At 45.1% G+C, this 18,525-nt stretch overlaps 2 protein-coding genes across 2 annotated transcripts; both read right to left on the bottom strand.

Moving 5' to 3' along the window:
* On the bottom strand, positions 1-5,025 carry LOC108935389 (fibronectin type III domain-containing protein 7-like). The gene is made up of 8 exons (XM_018753961.2): positions 4,884-5,025; positions 4,449-4,693; positions 3,115-3,358; positions 2,320-2,583; positions 1,870-2,130; positions 1,630-1,770; positions 597-857; positions 1-272 (listed from the first exon to the last, which is right to left on the bottom strand). Exons 1-8 carry the CDS (start codon positions 5,023-5,025, stop codon positions 1-3), a joined length of 1,830 nt encoding a protein of 609 aa, XP_018609477.2.
* A 5,019-nt stretch (positions 5,026-10,044) lies between these two features.
* On the bottom strand, positions 10,045-17,998 carry LOC114911283 (fibronectin type III domain-containing protein 7-like). Its single transcript, XM_029254849.1, has 7 exons — positions 17,896-17,998; positions 16,709-16,969; positions 15,853-16,113; positions 15,363-15,629; positions 14,502-14,762; positions 10,919-11,173; positions 10,045-10,328 (listed from the first exon to the last, which is right to left on the bottom strand). Exons 1-7 carry the CDS (start codon positions 17,996-17,998, stop codon positions 10,045-10,047), a joined length of 1,692 nt encoding a protein of 563 aa, XP_029110682.1.
* Positions 17,999-18,525: the final 527 nt, after the last annotated feature.

Raw genomic sequence — 18,525 nt, 5'->3', positions numbered from 1 at the left:
TCATAATTTACCGCTCTCTAACTCCACTGCGCTGCTCTCGGAAATGTTACAGTCTTGGCTGACGGCCACCACGCTGATGTTGTAGGTGTCGCCGCACAGGAGGTCGGGCACCTGGCAGGCAGGGTTAGTGGAGCTGCAGGAGCTGTTATAGCCCCCTATGCCAAAGGCATTTACCACATAGGACTCAGCCCCGCTGCTGTCGTCCCACTCAACGTAGGCCATGTTTCCGGAGCAGTTCATCTGCGCTTTCACGTTCTGCGGGATGCAGGGTACTGGGTGTGGACAAGAGAGACAGAGGATGCTCAGGCTAGGGTTGTATAGTACACACAAGGTGACACTTTAGCGTGGCATTGCCTCCAGGACAAAAGGCAGCGTGATGATCGAAAGCACAAGACTTACAAACAGAATGGCTGCAGGTTAAAAAAGGAGCTTGGAAAGTACTTAACCCCACTTCATATTATGTAAGTGTCTTTGAGTAAAATCCTCTGTTCAAGTCAATGAGAAATATACATGCTAATTGTGTTTGTCTGGCTGCCTTTGTCAGATTCAGGAGACCCACGGAGCACAGGTCTTCTGCTTAGGTCAGGGATGCTCACCTGACGCAATCTTCTGGCCGGTGCTCGGGGTGCTATTGCACTGTTCGTCTGAAGCCAGCAGCCTCACAGTGTACATCTGGCCGCAGAGCAGGCCCTCTATTTCGCAGTTTGTGTCGTTGCTCTTGCAGGAGGTGCCAACATGGTTGTGGGACTCAGCTAGCGCCGTGTAGGATGTGGCTCCATGCACATAATCCCACTGCAGCAGCAGGGAGTTGGTGAAGCAGTCCAGGTACAAGCTGTTGATCTCCGGGATGCAGGGCACTGCAGTTACATCAATGAAAAGCCAGTTCTACTCAATTGTTCACTGCATAGCAGGTGCAAATAACAGTTAACATAGACATTATTACAATTTAGGCTGGATTAGCCACTAATGATCAATACATTTACATTTATTTATTTGGCAGACACTTTTCTCCAAAGCAACTTCCAGTGAACTCTATGTAGTGTTACAAGCTCACACACCTTATTCACCGCAGTGACTTACACTGCTAGATACACTACTTACAAGGGGTCACTCATCCACACATCAGTGGAACACACACACTCTGTCACTCACACACTATGGGGGAACCTGACCAGTATGTCTTTGGACTGTGGGAGGAAACCAGAGCACCCAGAGGAAACCCTTACAGACAGACATGCAAACTCCACACAAACTGAACGGGGATTAAAGCCACATCCTCTCGCACCACCCAGGCACTGTGAGACAGCAGCGCTACTCGCTGTGCCACCGTGCCGTCTTACACGTGAACAGTACGTGAACATTATAACATCCAGCACGACACCCCCAAAAACCAAACTTTGTACTGACTTTTGCATATGAAGACTTTAGCTGGTGATGATGCCAGTTATTTGCCTGTGCTTTTTGCCCTGCTAAGTCCTGTCAGGGCTGGGTCAGACACTTGGGTGTTACCTGTTTGGAAGTGTGCAGTCACGCTGGGGAAGCTGGAGCAGGGTAGACCCATTGCAATGACGTTTACGGCGAAAGCGGTGCTGCACGGCAAGCTGAGGAGTTTACAGCGGAGCTCGGTACTTTCACAAGAGACCATGATTCCTGTGCTGTCCTTTGCAATGGCTCTGTAGGACAGTGCCCCCTCACTGCGATTCCAGGAGACCAAGGCTGTGTTGTCCATGCAGTCCACCATGGTGCTGACACTCTCCGGGACACAGGGTACTAGAGTTGGGGATGGTGATACGCTGTCAGTTCCAGAATGAATTTGGATGATGATGAGGGTTTCCGGCACATGTTGTGCATACAGAGGTTCGGCCTTACCTGTGTGTAAGATTTTGGGCATACTGGGGATGGAGTTGCACTGGTCATTGACGGCTGTGACAAACACAGAGTATGTCCTGCCGCAAGGCAGCGTAGGCAGGCTGCACGCCGTACGGGGGGATGAGCAGTTTTGTGACTGACCATCCTCGCTCTGGAATGTGGCGACGTAATACATCGCTTTATTGACGGGCGCCCACGTCACACTGGCGCTACTGGAGATGCAATCAATCACTGGGACGACATGACTGGGGCTGCAGGGTTCTGAGAATGGAGAGAAACACATTTCCCGCCTGTAGCAGTTTTAAAACAACCTGGGATATTGAAAAAGATGCTTAAATCCAGTTTTGATTCTATTGACCAAATTTTGTCAAAAAATTACTGAATGACTGTAACTTGGTGCATGTAGAGTATCGAACGTCCTTTCACGAGTTTGTTAAGCAGTCAGCCCACCTGTGGTCAAGTATGTCAGTGAGCTGGGGGTGCTTCTGCACTGCTCGTTGCGCCAGGCTGTGACGGTGAAGCTGTACTGCTGGCTGCAGGATATCTCTGAGAAGTATGCCAGAGTCTCATTGGTGCTGAGCTCCACTATCTTTTGGGACCCATTATACATGGCCGCAGTGTAAAATGTGGTCATTTCACTCGCATCCCAAGACAGAGATACCACCTTGTTCGAGCAGTTCAGCGTGGCCTTTAGACCATGGGGTGGACAGGGTGCTGCGGTCAAGACATACGAAAGCATTTTTAGGGTGGAAATCCTTCTAGTCTTAGAGGAAAAGGCACAAATTAGATGGAAGTTTCGAGCAGGGAGAAGAAGCGTGTTAGGGGGCTACAGACTACAACTTAATGGTCAAGCTCCAAAAGAGGACCTGTCTTTTATTCTCTCCCGATAAGTTACTAAGCACTGATTGCTTTATTAGAAAAATTTCAGCTATAAAAATGGCTAGGCAGGGGAACCACAGCTACAGAGCTTTAGATCAAAGCATCTGCTAAGTAGCACTGCAATGCAGTTCAGCGTATTCTTTATATACCGGCATCTTTGTCTAAGGCAGCCTAAAATGCAAATAGGGTTATATACTAAAATACTTACAAATATTTACTCATTTGTACAGATTTATATTTTCTATCGGTGAAAATTAGTGTTTGTACCTTACTTAAAGGTTAAACAGCCAAAGATGGGATTGAACCCAAATCCTTCGATCACAAAGTGACAGCTCGAGCCAGCATGTTACCTGCTGCCTGACATACCTGTGTAGATGGTGGAGTTGTTGCTAGGTAGGCTGTGGCACTGTGAGTCGACAGCGACGATGTTGATGGTGTAGGAATCGCTGCAGTGCAGGTTGTCCCACGTGCAGTTGGTCTCTGTGGTGTTGCACGTGTGAATGTGGCCGTGCCGCCCCACAGCCATGGCCGTGTAGGACTCAGCTCCCTCACTTTCTCCCCAGACCACAGCATCCATATTGTTCTCACACTGCGTGTAGACCTGCACTGTCTGAGGAACACATGGACCTGAGGATAGAAGTGCACACAGGCTGAGCAGCCACATCCGGCCCATTCAGACAGAACCTGTTCCAAAGGCTGCTCTTGTTCGCCAGGATCAATCCATTGATTGAAAACGGAGTGTAAATGTACGGTTTGAGTCGCCAATATGTTGGCCAGTTGTCAAATGGCAGTTAAAGTGTGCTAAATTTCATTTTTAAATCAGGCCATAAAACTACACAAAAAATTTTAGTTGTTTAAAGCTACCGCTTTTCTCACTCATGGACATCAGTATGTAACAAAAATAAAGTAACAGTGGTAAAATCTTAAGGAAAAAAGTGTGGAAGAAGCTTTCACTGAAATTTCTAGCCTGTCATAAAAAGGCAGTTATGTGATTCAACACACCGTAGGTTTCACACTGATTTTCTTGCATTATTGAAAGGCATTGAAGGGACGGGATGATGCCGTAGCGGTTAACACTGCATCCTTAAAGCTCTAGGGTTATGGGTTTCAGTCTGTCCCCAGAGTTGCCCGTGAGAAGTTTCACACATATCTGTTGTGAGTTCTCTTGAACTGGTTCTGCAAAACTGCCATTGGTTGTGTGTGTTTGTACGTGTGTGTGTCTGCCTGCCTGGTAATGAGCCGACTTCTTGTCCGGCATGTACCCTTGCCTTGGGATTGACTCCAGATTGCTACGAACCTGCACTGGACAAACAGCTTTCAAAAATTAATAAACAAAAATCTTTTAATTCCTTTGCAATGGACAGAACCCTTCTTATCGTTCTTTACGTGCATTTACTTTTTTAATTTAATCCATTTATTCAAATAATCTAGGACCTATTTTGTTTTTCTATCACCACACCAATAGCAGAAGTTAGGAGTCCATGATTAACTTAGGTTCCATAATGTTCCCTACAATATGACCTATGAGTTCATACACATTCTGTTTTTTTCATCTTTAAAGACTCTCCAATAGCTGTTTGGAGATCTGTTAAATTCGGAAATGTATTATTTTTTGTCTGGAGCTGCAGGGAATGAGACCATGAGGAAACAGGTTCCATTGAAGACGAGAGTTTCTGATACACACCGGCTCTGAACTTTACAGGGTCGCTGCTTGGCCCGTCACAGGTGTTGTTGTCCCAACCCCTCACGCTGATGGTGTAGCTCTGCCCGCATAGAATCATGGTCTCGAGGATCATGTGCGGCGTCTCGGATTCCACCACGTATCCCAGGTCCCCGTTCACAGTCACCATGTAATAGTCTGCTCTCCTTACGTTCTGCCACTGCACCGTGATGGTGTCATTGTTGCACGCATGTTTGACAGTCACACTCTGGGGTTGGCAAGGCTCTGTGCACGTAACAAATGCTTCATTACACTGGGGTCACATATATTTGTCATAATGTTTAACTGCTGCATGTGTGAAATATTCTGCACATATTGCAATTTTTGTTTAAAACATACGTTACAGTTTTAAGAATTGCTTCCGAAAAGACTTCAGATGACAGGAAGAACAGAGTACGAGAGTGTGTGTAATCACCTGTTGTGATTTCCACAGGCTTGCTGGGCTCACTTTCACATTGCTTGCTGTAGGCTGTCACAGTAAAGGCGAAACTCATCTTACAGTCCAGATTGGCGAAGACACAGCTAGGGGTGGTCGTGTTGCAGGTTATTGAGTTCATGCCTACGCTTGGCTTTGCGCTGGCAACGTAATGCTCCACTCCATCACTCTTGTACCAGTGCAGGACCGCTGAATTGTTCCCACACTGCAAGTCTACGTCCACTCGAGTTGGAGGGCATGGTTCTGCAGGCAAGAGAGACAGCATGTGTGGTCTGATGGGTAGTGGGTTGCACAAAGGTATGTTGCTGGGTGGGTAATGCAGCGGTTATGGTATAGCAAGATGTACTGAGAGTTATACTGCTCAGTAGGTTCTCGGTGGTTTATCTATGTTTTAGGAGATGAAGATAAAGAGCATACTACTGGATGGACAGTGAATGAGTTACAGTAAGGAGGTAGATTGATGGCACTTGAGTGGCTAGTAGTGGCTAGTGTAAGAGCGCTGTGAAGGAGCATTTACTGAAGATAGTTTTGAGTAAAGTGCAGATGAGATTCCTCCTCATAGTTAGACTCACTGGTCTCTATGGAGACTTCATCTGGGGATAAGACTTCACACTGCTTGTTGGCAGAGACCAGGTGGAGGGTGTAGTTAGTTCCACAGGTTAGGTTGGAGAGGATGCAGAAGTTTTTGAGGTTAGGAGGAAGGCTTTCGCATGAAGCAGTGTCTCCGTTGGTACTCCTGGCAGACACCCTGTAGAACTCAGCCCCATCGCTGAAGCTCCAGGACACCAGCGCCGTGTCTTCCTTGCAGTCTACATGTGCATCTAAGTTGTCTGCAGGGCAGGGGCCTGGACGTGTGGACAGAACCCAGTTAGGGACCTTCCTCTGCTAGAATCTTTACTTAGTGTCGTGAACTTTCTGTTTCTCTCTCCTCTCTGGAACTTTGGTAGGCTGATTGAGGGACTTGGGTTTGGTGAATAAGAGACAAAGAATGAGTGTAGGAGGAAGTAGGGATCACTTTGTCTGGGACCTGGGATGTTTGCTGGATGGACTGAATGGTTGAGGTAGGGGATGGGCATGGGAAGTACCAGAAATAGGTGTAAGAGGGGTCAGGGATCTTAGATGTACCAGGGCGTATCGTGTGTTCTGGATATCAGGGATGGCTGTACTTGGGGAAAAGATGGATGTGGGAGCAACCAGAGGACAGGTAGGGGAGGGACCAGGTAGGATCGTTGTGGGAATGACTGAGGATGAGTGTATGAAATATATGGATGGAACTGGGTGAACATGGGTACTCAAGATAGCAGGTATACACATCTCCCTTGATTTGTTCACTATTAATCTGAGTTAAAAAATCCTACAGTAAATATATAATAAATATAAAATACTCTGCAAGACATATTTCCTCATTTTACCAACTTCAAACAATATTAAAAATAAATAAGGTTTATATTAAAGTAGAATAATGGGAATAATCATAAATAAGATGAAAATTCATGACAGTAGAATATTTTGCTCTTGTTTTTCAAATATATAGGCCTATCTACCTTTGAAAAATAATACTACTAACAATGATGGTTTTGAGTTCTGACCTGAGACCAGTGGGGCAAGGGTACTGTCTGAGCTGTTATACATGAGCCCCAAGGCTTGGATGCCAACGTAGTAGACTGTCCCACAGCGGAGAGGACCCACTCTGCAGGATGTGCCCATGGTGTTGCAGGAGAGTGTGTGTCCATTCTGTTCAGCAAACATGGCCACATAGTCAACGGCCCCACTGCTCTCTTCCCACGATACCTCGGCCTCGTTGGTCTTGCAGTCTAAGTGGACTTGAACAACCGTGGGTGGGCAGGGCTCTAAAACACAATCAGCAAACCTGTGTTAAACCACTGACCTTCTGCAGACATTGTGATTTCAGGGTTTTACCACAGGGTAGTATCTCACACACACACACACACAAAGGACAATATGCCACCAATTCTTACTAACCTCTACTTCAAAATAAGTGTCGTTTGTTTTGCTTTTTAAATATTTTGACAGCTGTATTTCAGTATAACTGGTTCACTTTGCAATCCTGTGTATTTTATTTTATGCATTTAAATACATTATTCTGAAAAGGAGATCATAAGTTTTACCAGGCCGTCAAAGAGGTCCAGGTACAAAGAAGGTTGAGAACCTGTGACGTAAAGGAACATGATGGCGACTCACCAGTGGCCAAGCTGCTGGGGTCGGAGGTGACAATGTCACTGCAGGCATCGTTGATGGCAGTGACGGTAATGTTGTAAACTTGGCCACAGGACATGTAGTGGAGGGTGCAGTTGGTGTCTTTGGTCTTACAAGTAGACTGTAAGCCCTGGCTGGTCACTGCCTCCACACTGTATGATGAGGCCCCATTGCTTGTGTGCCAGAAGATCTGTCCAGTGGATTGTCGGTAATCGACTTTTGCAATAAGTGGCACACAGGGTTCTGTAAACACAGAACAAATACCAAGAATGCAATGGTCTCCATAGTTAAGTGATATAAACCAAGCACCTATAAGTAACATGTATAGCCATGTTAGGTTTGCATAATTACAGTGCAATTATTGACATATTTCAAAGATGTAGAGGCATTTTAGAGTATAGAAAATTGTCACACTTGGTGAGAGGCAAGCCACGCATCACACTGAAAAGGACTGGCTACTGCTGTCTGACATCACGATGGCAATAAAACAGATAAATACACCTGGATGTATCATCACTCCATACAATTCTAGCAACTAAGAGGAAAAGAGAGGTGCCTGAATTTATGATGTTTGTATAACATATTCCCACTCACGGGTCATCAGCTGCTTGGTCATGATGGCTGAGCTATTGCAGATCTGGCCCACTGCTAGCACTGATACCGAGTAGAACTCCCCACAAAGCAGTCCGCTCATCTCGCACGTGGTTTCGTTGGTAGAGCAGGTAACCATGTGGCCCGAGTGCGTCTGGGCACTCACGATGTAAGAGTGTGCACCGGTGCTCGGGGTCCATGTCGCTGTTGCTGTTTTTATCTCACAGTCCAGGTTGGCCTTAATGTTTGTGGCTACGCAGGGCACTGTGAGGCAAGGAAACGCACAATAACCACTTTGCTTCTAAACTTGATTCCAGTGTGCATTAAACCTCATAGTACTTCACATTGTTCTACTCTTTGGCTCAGTACAACTTTTCCTCCAAGGTAATTGCTTTGGCTCAGCACTACAGATTCATAAAACAACAAAGCCCATAAAAAGAAGAGAAAAGTCTGTTGATCTCTTTACTAATAAGGTAATATACCTTTTAAACAATAGATAAACCTTCACACAGCTACTCCTGCAATGTAATGTCAATGTTTATTTTTTAAAAAAATTATCAGGAATGTGAGTAGGTATCATCGATATTTGGATAAAGTTTTACGCAGCTACTCGTGTGAAGAACATTGGTGCATATAGTGAAAGAAAGTAACCTTAAGAATCACACGTCTGCAACTATGTCTCTCTTTCTGCTAATGTAATGCACACATTGTATTTTCTATGAGATGTACGTCGCTTTGGAGGAAAGCGTCTGCTAAATGAATAAATGTACATGTAATGTAAATGTAAGAGGTTGTCTGATCCTCCAGAATGTGTTTGATCGATGTGTTTTACTCAGCTGAACGACATCTCCTCCGAATAAGGGGAGGATGCTTCTTTTCTTTGGTTACCCTCTAACCAAATAGACTTATTGAGAAGACTCCACCTACCTGAGTGGACTTCTTTCCCAAAGCTTTTTCCGCTGTCACAGTATCCATTGGACGCCACCACATTCACCTTATAAATCATGCCGCAATCCAGGCCAGTCACATTGCAAGAGTTGGTCCCCATCGCCTGACAGTTGGTGAAAAACCCTCGGTCGTCCTCCACTGTGGCAATGTAGGAGTCTGCGCCATCGCTCTCCTTCCATGATATGGTCATGGCTCTCATGTTACAGTAAAGGTAGGTGGTTGCATTCCTAGGGGTGCATGGTGCTGAGAAAGACACTCACCTGGTAAGTCACAGTAAATCTGTCAAAACACTATGTTGGCTGCTGTAAATTGGGTGTGGCTTCAGTGTAAAGAGTAACTTAAACAGAGTGATCGGCATTGCACACCACTCCTGAAACAAGAACAGTTCCCTGTGAGTTACCGTGTAGAGGGTAACATTGTGCCAAGGGGAGTTTACCTCCAAAGTGATAGTTTGAACAAAATGTGTCCCCTCATACTAAATACTGGCTGATTTTGTAGGCTCTACTAATATTGTAAGAGCAACAAATTCCATAACGGATATTTTAGGCAACATGAACAGCAGTGCTTCCTCTGATTTAAGGAGCACTCCATGTGGGAATAGACCTCTGGGTTCTGTCAGATCCAACTGAATGGCCTGTGGTGTTACCTGTTCTGATGTTAACAGAAGTACTCTTTGCACTGTAACAAGTTGCCTCGTGGACTTTGACGGTGATGGTGTAGTTCTGCCCACAGTACAGGGAAGTGAGCTGGCAGCTGCTCCAAACCGAGGAGCAGCTTGCTGTGTGGCCGTTGCTACTGATGGCTTCCACCAAGTAGAAATTAGCCTTCCATGTATTGGTCCACGTTGCAGTCACCTCGTTGTTGTAACAGTTCAGGCTGGCATTCAGGTTTTTGGGTGCACAAGGCTCTGAAGGTGTTGATCAGGACAAAGGCAAACTTACAGGGAAGCTCAACAGAGGATACTCATCATACTCGTCCTTGTGACAGGTACAGTATCTGAAAAATTGCACAATTATATCCTGATGTGTCTGACTGACCTGTGTTAAAACGGGTACCCGTGCTCTGAAGGCTGTCACACATACTCCCGTGGGCCACCAACGTGGCCACGTACACCCCTCCGCAGGGTAGATTTCCAATGTCGCAGCTCAGGCTTTCAGTGGTGCAGGACAATTTATCATTCAACATGACCGTATAATTCAACGCACCATAGCTGGGCGACCATGACACTCTCACTGTATTTTTCCCGCAGATCATATTTGCTGACACATTCGTGGGTGGGCATGGGACTGCAGCAAGGGCATATGTGGAAGGGTCAGGGTATGGGGTGGGATGGAGAGCAAAGAGTCATTAGTGGCAGAACAGTCCACTGATAGTAGAAGGAAGCTTAGGTATAGTTGCCATCCTCACCGATCCCTGGCTGGATGGCATTGCTGGGGCCACTGTTGCATTGCTGGTCAGAAGCAATCACCGTGACGCTATACAGCTGCCCACACTGCAACCCTGAGACAATGCAACTGCTGTTGGAAGTGCTACAGTACGTGGTGTTCCCCTGGGCATTCTCTGCAACAGCTTTGTACTGTTTAGCCCCCATGGACTTCTTCCACTGAACCAAGGCAAAATTTGAGTGGCAGTTCACTTTCACATCACTGAGGGTTGGGATGCAGGGAACTGTGGCAAAAGGAAAAAAGATGTTACGTTCATTAAAATTCTACATATGTCACGCTACAGGTTGTTCAGGAAGAAGATGGACTCGGAAACGTGCGTATTGTGAACAGTATAAAATGGATTTAGGGGCTTCTTTGGGAAAGTAATTGTCACAAAATCAACACTAAATTGACAGGCTCAAATGAGTGGAAACTCAAAAAAGAAGTGTCGAGAAAATAATGCTGTCAGGAAAGGCAGGAAGTGAGAGTATTATGTGAGACCCTGGTTACGTGAGGCCCATCTCTCCCAGCAGGGAAACTTAAACAGTCACTTAGTCAACAGTAAAAATAACATTGACTGTGATTTGCTCATATGAGCTAGCATCTTGCTGCATGTCACAGCATAACAGACAGTCGGTGCAGTGAAGGTTGCATACCTGTCCCCTGACCACAAGGTGACAGGCTACCAGATTCTCTGGCTATCACGGTTTTTGCCTTGAGCAGGAGGTGTGCACTCGCCTCTTTTGATGGTCCGCTTAGTGCTCGTAGTGTGTTATTGGACACGTCTCACACACAGGCCTAAAAGGGAGGCAGGATGCCGCATGGCAGCCCTACCTGACTGGATCTGGTAGGGGGAGCTGATGCTTCCACTTGTGTTGGAGATGACGACTGTAACGCTGTAGATCTGGCCACACTGCAGGTCCTGGATGATGCAGGATGTATTGTTGGTGCTGCAGGAGGCCTTGTGACCGTCATGGCTTGCGGCCAAAGCCGTGTACCAGTACTTGCTTGAAGACATCGTCCACTGCACGTTGAACGCATTGGCTTTGCAGTCTACATCTGCCGTGATGTTCCCCGAATAGCACGGACCTGAGTGGGGACAGGGAGGCAGAAGACGAGATGTAAATGGTGTGACTGCACATTTGTGAGTTATGCTATAAGGCATACAACATCGAGGCAGATACTGTAATGGAGCAAAGTGCTGGTAATTGCAGGAACATGAGGAGGGTAAGTGCTTCAGCAATTTCTGTCTAATTCAAGTAAAATATACTTGTTCATTCTTATATTTAGTATAGACACACACACACATTTTCTGAACTGCTTGTCCCATACGGGGTCACGGGGAACCAGACCCTACCCAGCAACACAGGGTGTAAGGCCGGAGGGGGAGGAGATGGGGACACACCCAGGACGGGACGCCAGTCCGTCGCAAGGTACCCCCAAGCGGGACTTGAACCCCAGACCCACTGGAGAGCAGGACCCGGTCCAACCCACTGCGCCACCACGCCCCTATTTAGTATAGACATTTTGTGCTAATTTGGCTACCACAAGGCTAAGAAATAAGAACGCAGAATCGGAGTAACAGTTGTACTGCACACAGATAATTAGCTTCCAAAATCAGCTTCCAGATGTGCCAACTAAAATATCTATAAGCAAGAAGTAATTTAAAACGTAAAAGTAGAAAAGCCCACTTGTTCTCTGGCTACTTGTATTTTTCTCTGAGATGTATGTCGCTTTGGAGAAAAGCGTCTGCTAAATGAATAAATGTAAATGTATTCTATATGAATACTAACAAACAAGTGATTTGATCTGGTTGGAAAAATGGGGCTTACAAATACAATCTTCTTACTAATTTGGAGGTTTTTGTCAGCGCCCTGGTAGCACCTCTCAGTAATGGTCACAATGAAGGAGAAACTTTATGGGCCTTCGACCGTGCTGCTCCGGTCCAGGTGTTATCGCACGTCAGTCACACATAAAATAACAGTTCATATGGTTTTTAACACTGTTAGACATGCAGAAATGTGTTTCCATTAAAGTAACATGTCTGCATATAGCAATCTCATAGCCATACCTAACACAACATTTGGTCCAGCCCCATTCCTATTTTACATTATTTATATAACTGATTAGTTTGTCAAATGCAAATTAGAATGTTAGGTATGTATAAAAAGCTGCTTACAAAGATTTACCCATATAGTTCGGTATTCTTACTGTGTCAGCGCAGTACCTTGATCAAGCTTTCTGGAGCAGGGAAGGGATTTCTACCTTGGGCCTTCTGATTGCAAGGTTGTGACTCTATCTGCTACATTGGCTGTTGCCTTCACCACTGAGCTTTCAACATTACCTGTATATTGTTGCAGCGGTGCACTCTCAGGACTCTGGCAGGTGGCATCTTGGGCTGAGACAGTAAAATTGTACAAGCTGCTGCAGCGCAAACCCATGATATTACAGCTGTGGAGGCTGCTGTTGCAGGATATGACGTTCCCATCTTGTCCCACCGCCTTCGCCGTATAGGAAACTGCATTAGGGACAGCGTTCCAGGACACCAAAGCATGGTTGCTTATGCTGTTTATCTGGACGGTCACATTAGCGGGGGCACATGGAGCTGTAGAAGAGGACAAGATGACCACATGTTATCATTTACACGGCAAATGCCTTAGTTTCCAGCAATTTGTTGCTGAACAATCCCAAAAATGTATTCCTGTTACTGAAACCCCTCTAATGCGGTGAGCGGCAAGGACAAGCTTTGATTCCACTGAAGGTATCTTGCTATACTCTAGTGCAGAATTGCTATTCCTCTATAGTTTAATTTGATATGGAGTAAATTTATTCCTAGAGTAAACTCATCTAGGGACAAGTTACAGTGAGAGTCAACCCATGGTCAACGAAACAGCAAGTCTTAACTTCTTCACCTTCTGATTCTTTGTAAGGCGGCTCAGATCTGTACGCAAGTCAACAGTTTGTAAGAGTAAACTCTGAAGTGCTTGCGCCATGTGAGCTTTCTGAGCTGCCTGTCCAATGTGGCTGCCCTCATTGGAATTTCTTTCACTTATCTCTTCTTAAAGACAAGCATTGTCCCTTTCTTTCACCAGAGAACTTTAAGAAAAATGAGATGCAAACCAATAATCCGTTGCCTTGTTGGCAAGACAACAAGAGGGGAGATTTATGTTTAAAATGTGAAACATATAGGCAGTCAGATGTCTCAAACTGGAAAATAATATAATACAGTTGACATAATGGCCACTCTACGTCCAGGTTGTCGTAAATCGCATATTTCATAAGTGAAGGACTACCTGTACCCTGACTCCTCATCTTCTAAACGCAAATGAGACCAGAAGGTTGTAGGGAATTCATATTGTTCACAACTCCAATTTTACTTCCAGCGCTTAATCATGGTCAATAAAATCTGAATAAGACAGAAATCCCTCAATTTATTTGCAGTTTCGAATAAGTAAAAATCTCAGATATAAATGGTTGTAACAAATAAGAAATGGTCTGTAACAATGTTATAGTAATATTTTCCAAATTCAAGCTACACTGAAGTTTAATCTAATTTAAAATGACTAAAAATGAAAATATATGCTCTTCACACAGTCCATACTTACTGCCAATTTATCCTATAAACATGTGCAATATTTGTACAGCTGGACAATTTCTACTGAGGCAATTCAGGGCAATTACCTCATGGAAGTGTCCTGTGATGGCATTTGACACTGTATCCTACAAGTTCAAGGCAACGGCTCTGACTGCTACACTGCCGGCAGACCTGCTATGCAAGCTCCTCTACCTTATTGATCAGCAGCGCTCGTAAACACCACGCATGAGTTATAAGCACAGTGGAATCAATCTTATTCTCTATTTTGCTATATATTTCTAATACATTTTTATTATGTTTCTATTATTCCACATTTTTAGCACCATATTTTTATCTTACTTTATTTATTTTATCCTATTTTTATCATTATATACTCTTCACATTTCTGTAATGTATTTCTAATTTCTACTTTATTCGTATTGCCTCATTTTTATTATCTCGACTATTAGTCTGCATTATGGACAGTCGAAAAAGTGTTTCATTGCACGTCCTACTAAGTATGGTCGCGTATGTGACAAATAAAATTTGAATCTGAATTTGACACCTATCGGCTGGCCACATAAATACAGGTCACATACAGCTGCAACAGAAAACGTTTTAAAAATAGGTAAGTGAGGAAAATGCAACTTAAAATGGATAAGCAGAAAAAAAATGATCTTGTATATCTTTTTACATCTCTGAATTTTTTTTAAAAAAATATTATCTTTTAAAAAATTACAAATTGACCATTTGTAAGATGAGGAGCCAGTGTATGTCATACGTTCTGGAGCCCAACTCAGGACAACGCTGACTAACGGAGCTCAGATTCCACTGATGATGTACCAGTTCCTGTGATGACACGCATGCTCTCGTTGCTCTTGCACTTTTTGTTCTCGGCGATCACGTGGGCAGAGTAGTTCTGTCCGCAGGATAGGCCCTGGATGACGCAGTGTGTGTCTGTAGTATTGCAGGTGAGCTTCGTGCCGTTCCTCCCCACGACCGAGCCGATGTAGAAGTTTGCACCGTGACTGTACTCCCAGTGCATTGTGATGGAGTTGCTGGCACAATCCAGAACCGCAGACACATTCTGGGGGATGCAGGGCACTGGGAACAACAGAGAAAATGCGATCGAGAAGCTAGCATGTAGCCTCACTATTTTCAATGTTTCCTATTATCACCATTGCAAAACTGCGCAACGTTTGAGTATGCGGAAGTGAGCCGATCTACGATTCAACAATAATTAATATGTACTGTACATTTCTTAATGTACTGTACATGTATCCTATTGCGGGGGCGCGGTGGCGCAGTGGGTTTGACCGGATCCTGCTCTCCGGTGGGTCTGGGGTTCGAGTCCCGCTTGGGGTGCCTTGTGATGGAGTGGCGTCCCGTCCTGGGTGTGTCCCCTCCCCCTCCAGCCTTACGCCCTGCGCTGCCAGGTTAGGCTCCAGCTCCCCGCGACCCCGTATGGGACAAGCGGTTCAGAAAGTGCATGTGTGTGGATGCTATACATACTGAAACATATACCACAGAGCTATTCATGTATCAAAATCATCTGAAGCATACCAAATATACTGCTTTTTGACGTTTCACTGAAATATTTTTCCCTACTGTTAAAGTATAGAGCTTAGCATACTTATCCAGACTACAAATAAGAAGAAAGAGGTGCTTTCTGAGACAGTGGGCAGTCACAAAGTCAGCCCTTACCCGTCGTGCCCACTTTTCCAAGAGCTTTTCCGCTGGAGCAGTCCTCATCCGAGGTGGTGATCCACACCGACAGGCTCTCGCCACACTGCACCCCAGAAAAAGAGCAGTTGTTGCCGGTAGAGGTGCAGCTGTACATGTTGCGAGTGGGCGTGTTTCCCATGGCTTCCACCCTATACAGCTTGGCGCCAGCAGCCATGTCCCAGATGTTGACCAGGGTGTCGGAGTAGCATTCCGAAGTAATCCACACGTTGTCCGGTTCACAGGGGGCTGAGAGAGGCACAAGAGTCTCAGCGATTCAGCCTGGAAGAACTGTATGCCCTTCTTGCATTGCAATATTTACACACACATACGAGAGAAGACCTCTGATTCTAATGACAGTAATGATGGAAGGGAGCTTTATGGGTCTGACTGAAACACTTCTCACCTTACTGGAGTGTTCGGATGGAGTAACTGACGACTATGAGGAACTTCATACTGAAGGAGGGCCTACCTGTTTTCACAAAGGCCGTAACGCTTTCCTTGCTGTTGCATATCCCTCTCGTGGCATAGACAGTAAACTGGTAACCGCGGCCGCAGACAGTGTTGGTGAAAAAGCAGGCGGTTTCACCGGTCACGCAGGTCATGGGCTTTCCGAAGGAGTCCACGCTGGTGGCCTTGTAGTAGTCAGTATTGTTGGTGGGTGCCCAGGATAATATGATCAAGTTGCTGGAACACTCGCGGAACACGTTCACACTGGTCGGGGCACACGGCGCTGGGGTGGGGGGGATGCACATTTAATTTCAGCCTGTTTCAAATATTTATTCATGTAGCTGACACTTTTCCCCAAAGACACTTAAAATGTTAAGGTTACACTTAATACAAGCTTATTATTATTTATCCATTTATACTGCCGGGTAATTTTACTGCAGCAGTTTAGGGTAAGTACCTTGCTCAAGGGTACTACAGCTGGATGTGGGGATTGAACCTGCAACCTTTGAATCCAGAGGCAGTGGCTCTAACCCCTATGCTTCCAGCTGTCCCAGCTCATATAATATATAAAATCAAATATTGCTTTTCAGATCATACTATACTTGAGGTGTGTGTTACTACAGTGCTCCACAGAGTTTTACTGTTTTACGGTTATATTTCAGAGCTTGGCAGTTCTGGAATTTAAGAGTGACAAAGAAAGACAAACACTCAACGTATACAGTCACCCCGGTACGACCAGCCTTACTTTCTTTATCCCGCTTTACGGTAAGTTGACACAAGGGTTAGTGAGCACCTTTTGCAGAGGAAACGTCTAGCGCGACGTAGCCGTGAACGCAACCGGTTGCGACTGGATTTCAGACAGTATGAATGCACCCCACCTGTCTCAAAGAAGACGGGGCTGTAGGTCATGCTATTGCATTTGCTGGAGACGGCAGTGACGTGTACTGTGTACCACTGGCCGCACCGCACGCCCGTGATCTCGCAGCTCGTAGACTGGGTGGTGCAGGACAGGCTCGTGTTGTGGCTGTCGACAGCCACGACCCGAAAGGATTCGGCCTCGGAGACCTTCCCCCACGTCACCGTTGCAATACTTTTGTCACACCCGTAGTCCACGGAGGTGTTTATGGTCTTCCTTAAAACTGTAAGTGATAGCAAAGAGGCAGACGTTAATAATAAAACCTCTGACTTGTTTTGCAGGCTCAAAGCAAACAAATAACTCTATTCTTATTAACCATTTCGTACCGGGGATAAAAATTCAGAGGCCATTTTCAGTTAATTTTATTATTATAATTAGCCACAGGCCTTCCTGTATTTCACATTCTCTAGAAAATATTTTTGTGATATTAATATCCAATGAAAATTACACATTGTGAAGGTGTGAAATGAGAGTTTTCGTCAATTTTTGAAATATTTTCTAGAGGTCGTCTCGAGATACTTACAGCCTGAAGTAAAGGACGTGTTAGTGGGCTCCCCTGTCTCCAAGAAGGGGTTGTAAGATGATACTGAGAAATAGTAAGTCGTGCACGGTGCAATTGGAATGCTGATGAAAGTTGCTGTTATGTCTTTAGCGAGCGCTATGTTTTTTTGGTCACTTATTGTTATTCTGTACAAAATTACTTTCTCCACTGGTTCCCAGCTCACAAGAGCTGTCGTTTCTTCTATTTGAGTTACAGTGACTGGAACAGGTGGTCTTATCACTGAGGGGAAAGGGAAAAGACAGTTTACACTAGGCTATATCATGACTGAAAGTCTACAAACCTTCTGGATTTTAATCAACTCTATACCAAGTTTGAATATGTTGCACTAAACACGATTCTCCTCAATATTTTTCCACTCTTAATTCAGTGCTTTTATTATCTAGTTACCAGAAAACTGTCTAAGGGACCATGCAATGGCACTGTATCTAATCAACTTTACAACAATTTGCCCCTTTATATAGCAGGTTTTTTTTACTGTATCAGTTCAAGGTAGGTACCTTGACTAAGAGTAAGAGTACCACGGCAGGAGGGGGTTTGTAAACCTGGGGCTTTCAGATTGCAAGGTGATATTGTAATATGCCACTTACACGTCGTGATTGTCCAAACTTTGCTGCTCGCCCCCATTCCACCGATGTTGGCAGTATAGACAGAGCAGTTGTAAGATGTTGCAGACTTCAGGCCCCCAACCATCGCTCTAAGCACGGTGTAGCTCCCATTGAATCTATAAGGTGAATTTTTCGCGGTGGACTCAACCACCACATAGTAGTGCTCAGCCCCATACACACTGGCCCATTCCAGCTTGATGGCAGTGCTTGATATCGCCCGGATAAAGGTGATCTGAGTGGTGCCCGGGACTGTCGAAAGAAAAAGTTAGCATGGTTGTTTTGTAACCACCTCCATTCTGTGTTCAAACATTACACCCATCCAACATGGAGCAACACAGCTGTTTTTAAACTAACAGCATTTGTATGTGAAAAGCTATAATAATTTTTTTTTGCTAAGTCGACACCTTTGTTCAAGGTGACTTTTGATCAATTACCCAGTTGTACAGCAGGATGTTCTCACCGTATCAAGTCAGGATAGGTACCTTGATCATGGGTACCATAACAGGAGGGGGTTTCAAACCCAGAACCTTCAGAATGCAAGACGACGGCCCTAAGGCGACACCGCCAGCTGCATCGGTCGCTATTTCTAGCTGTATTAGTAAAATAAGTTGC

Source organism: Scleropages formosus, chromosome 9 (assembly GCF_900964775.1).
Source record: "Scleropages formosus chromosome 9, fSclFor1.1, whole genome shotgun sequence".
In the NCBI taxonomy this organism is placed as follows: Eukaryota; Metazoa; Chordata; class Actinopteri; order Osteoglossiformes; family Osteoglossidae; genus Scleropages; species Scleropages formosus.
Note: the sequence above shows the minus strand (reverse complement) of the source record. Positions and strands in the feature narration are given on the sequence as shown.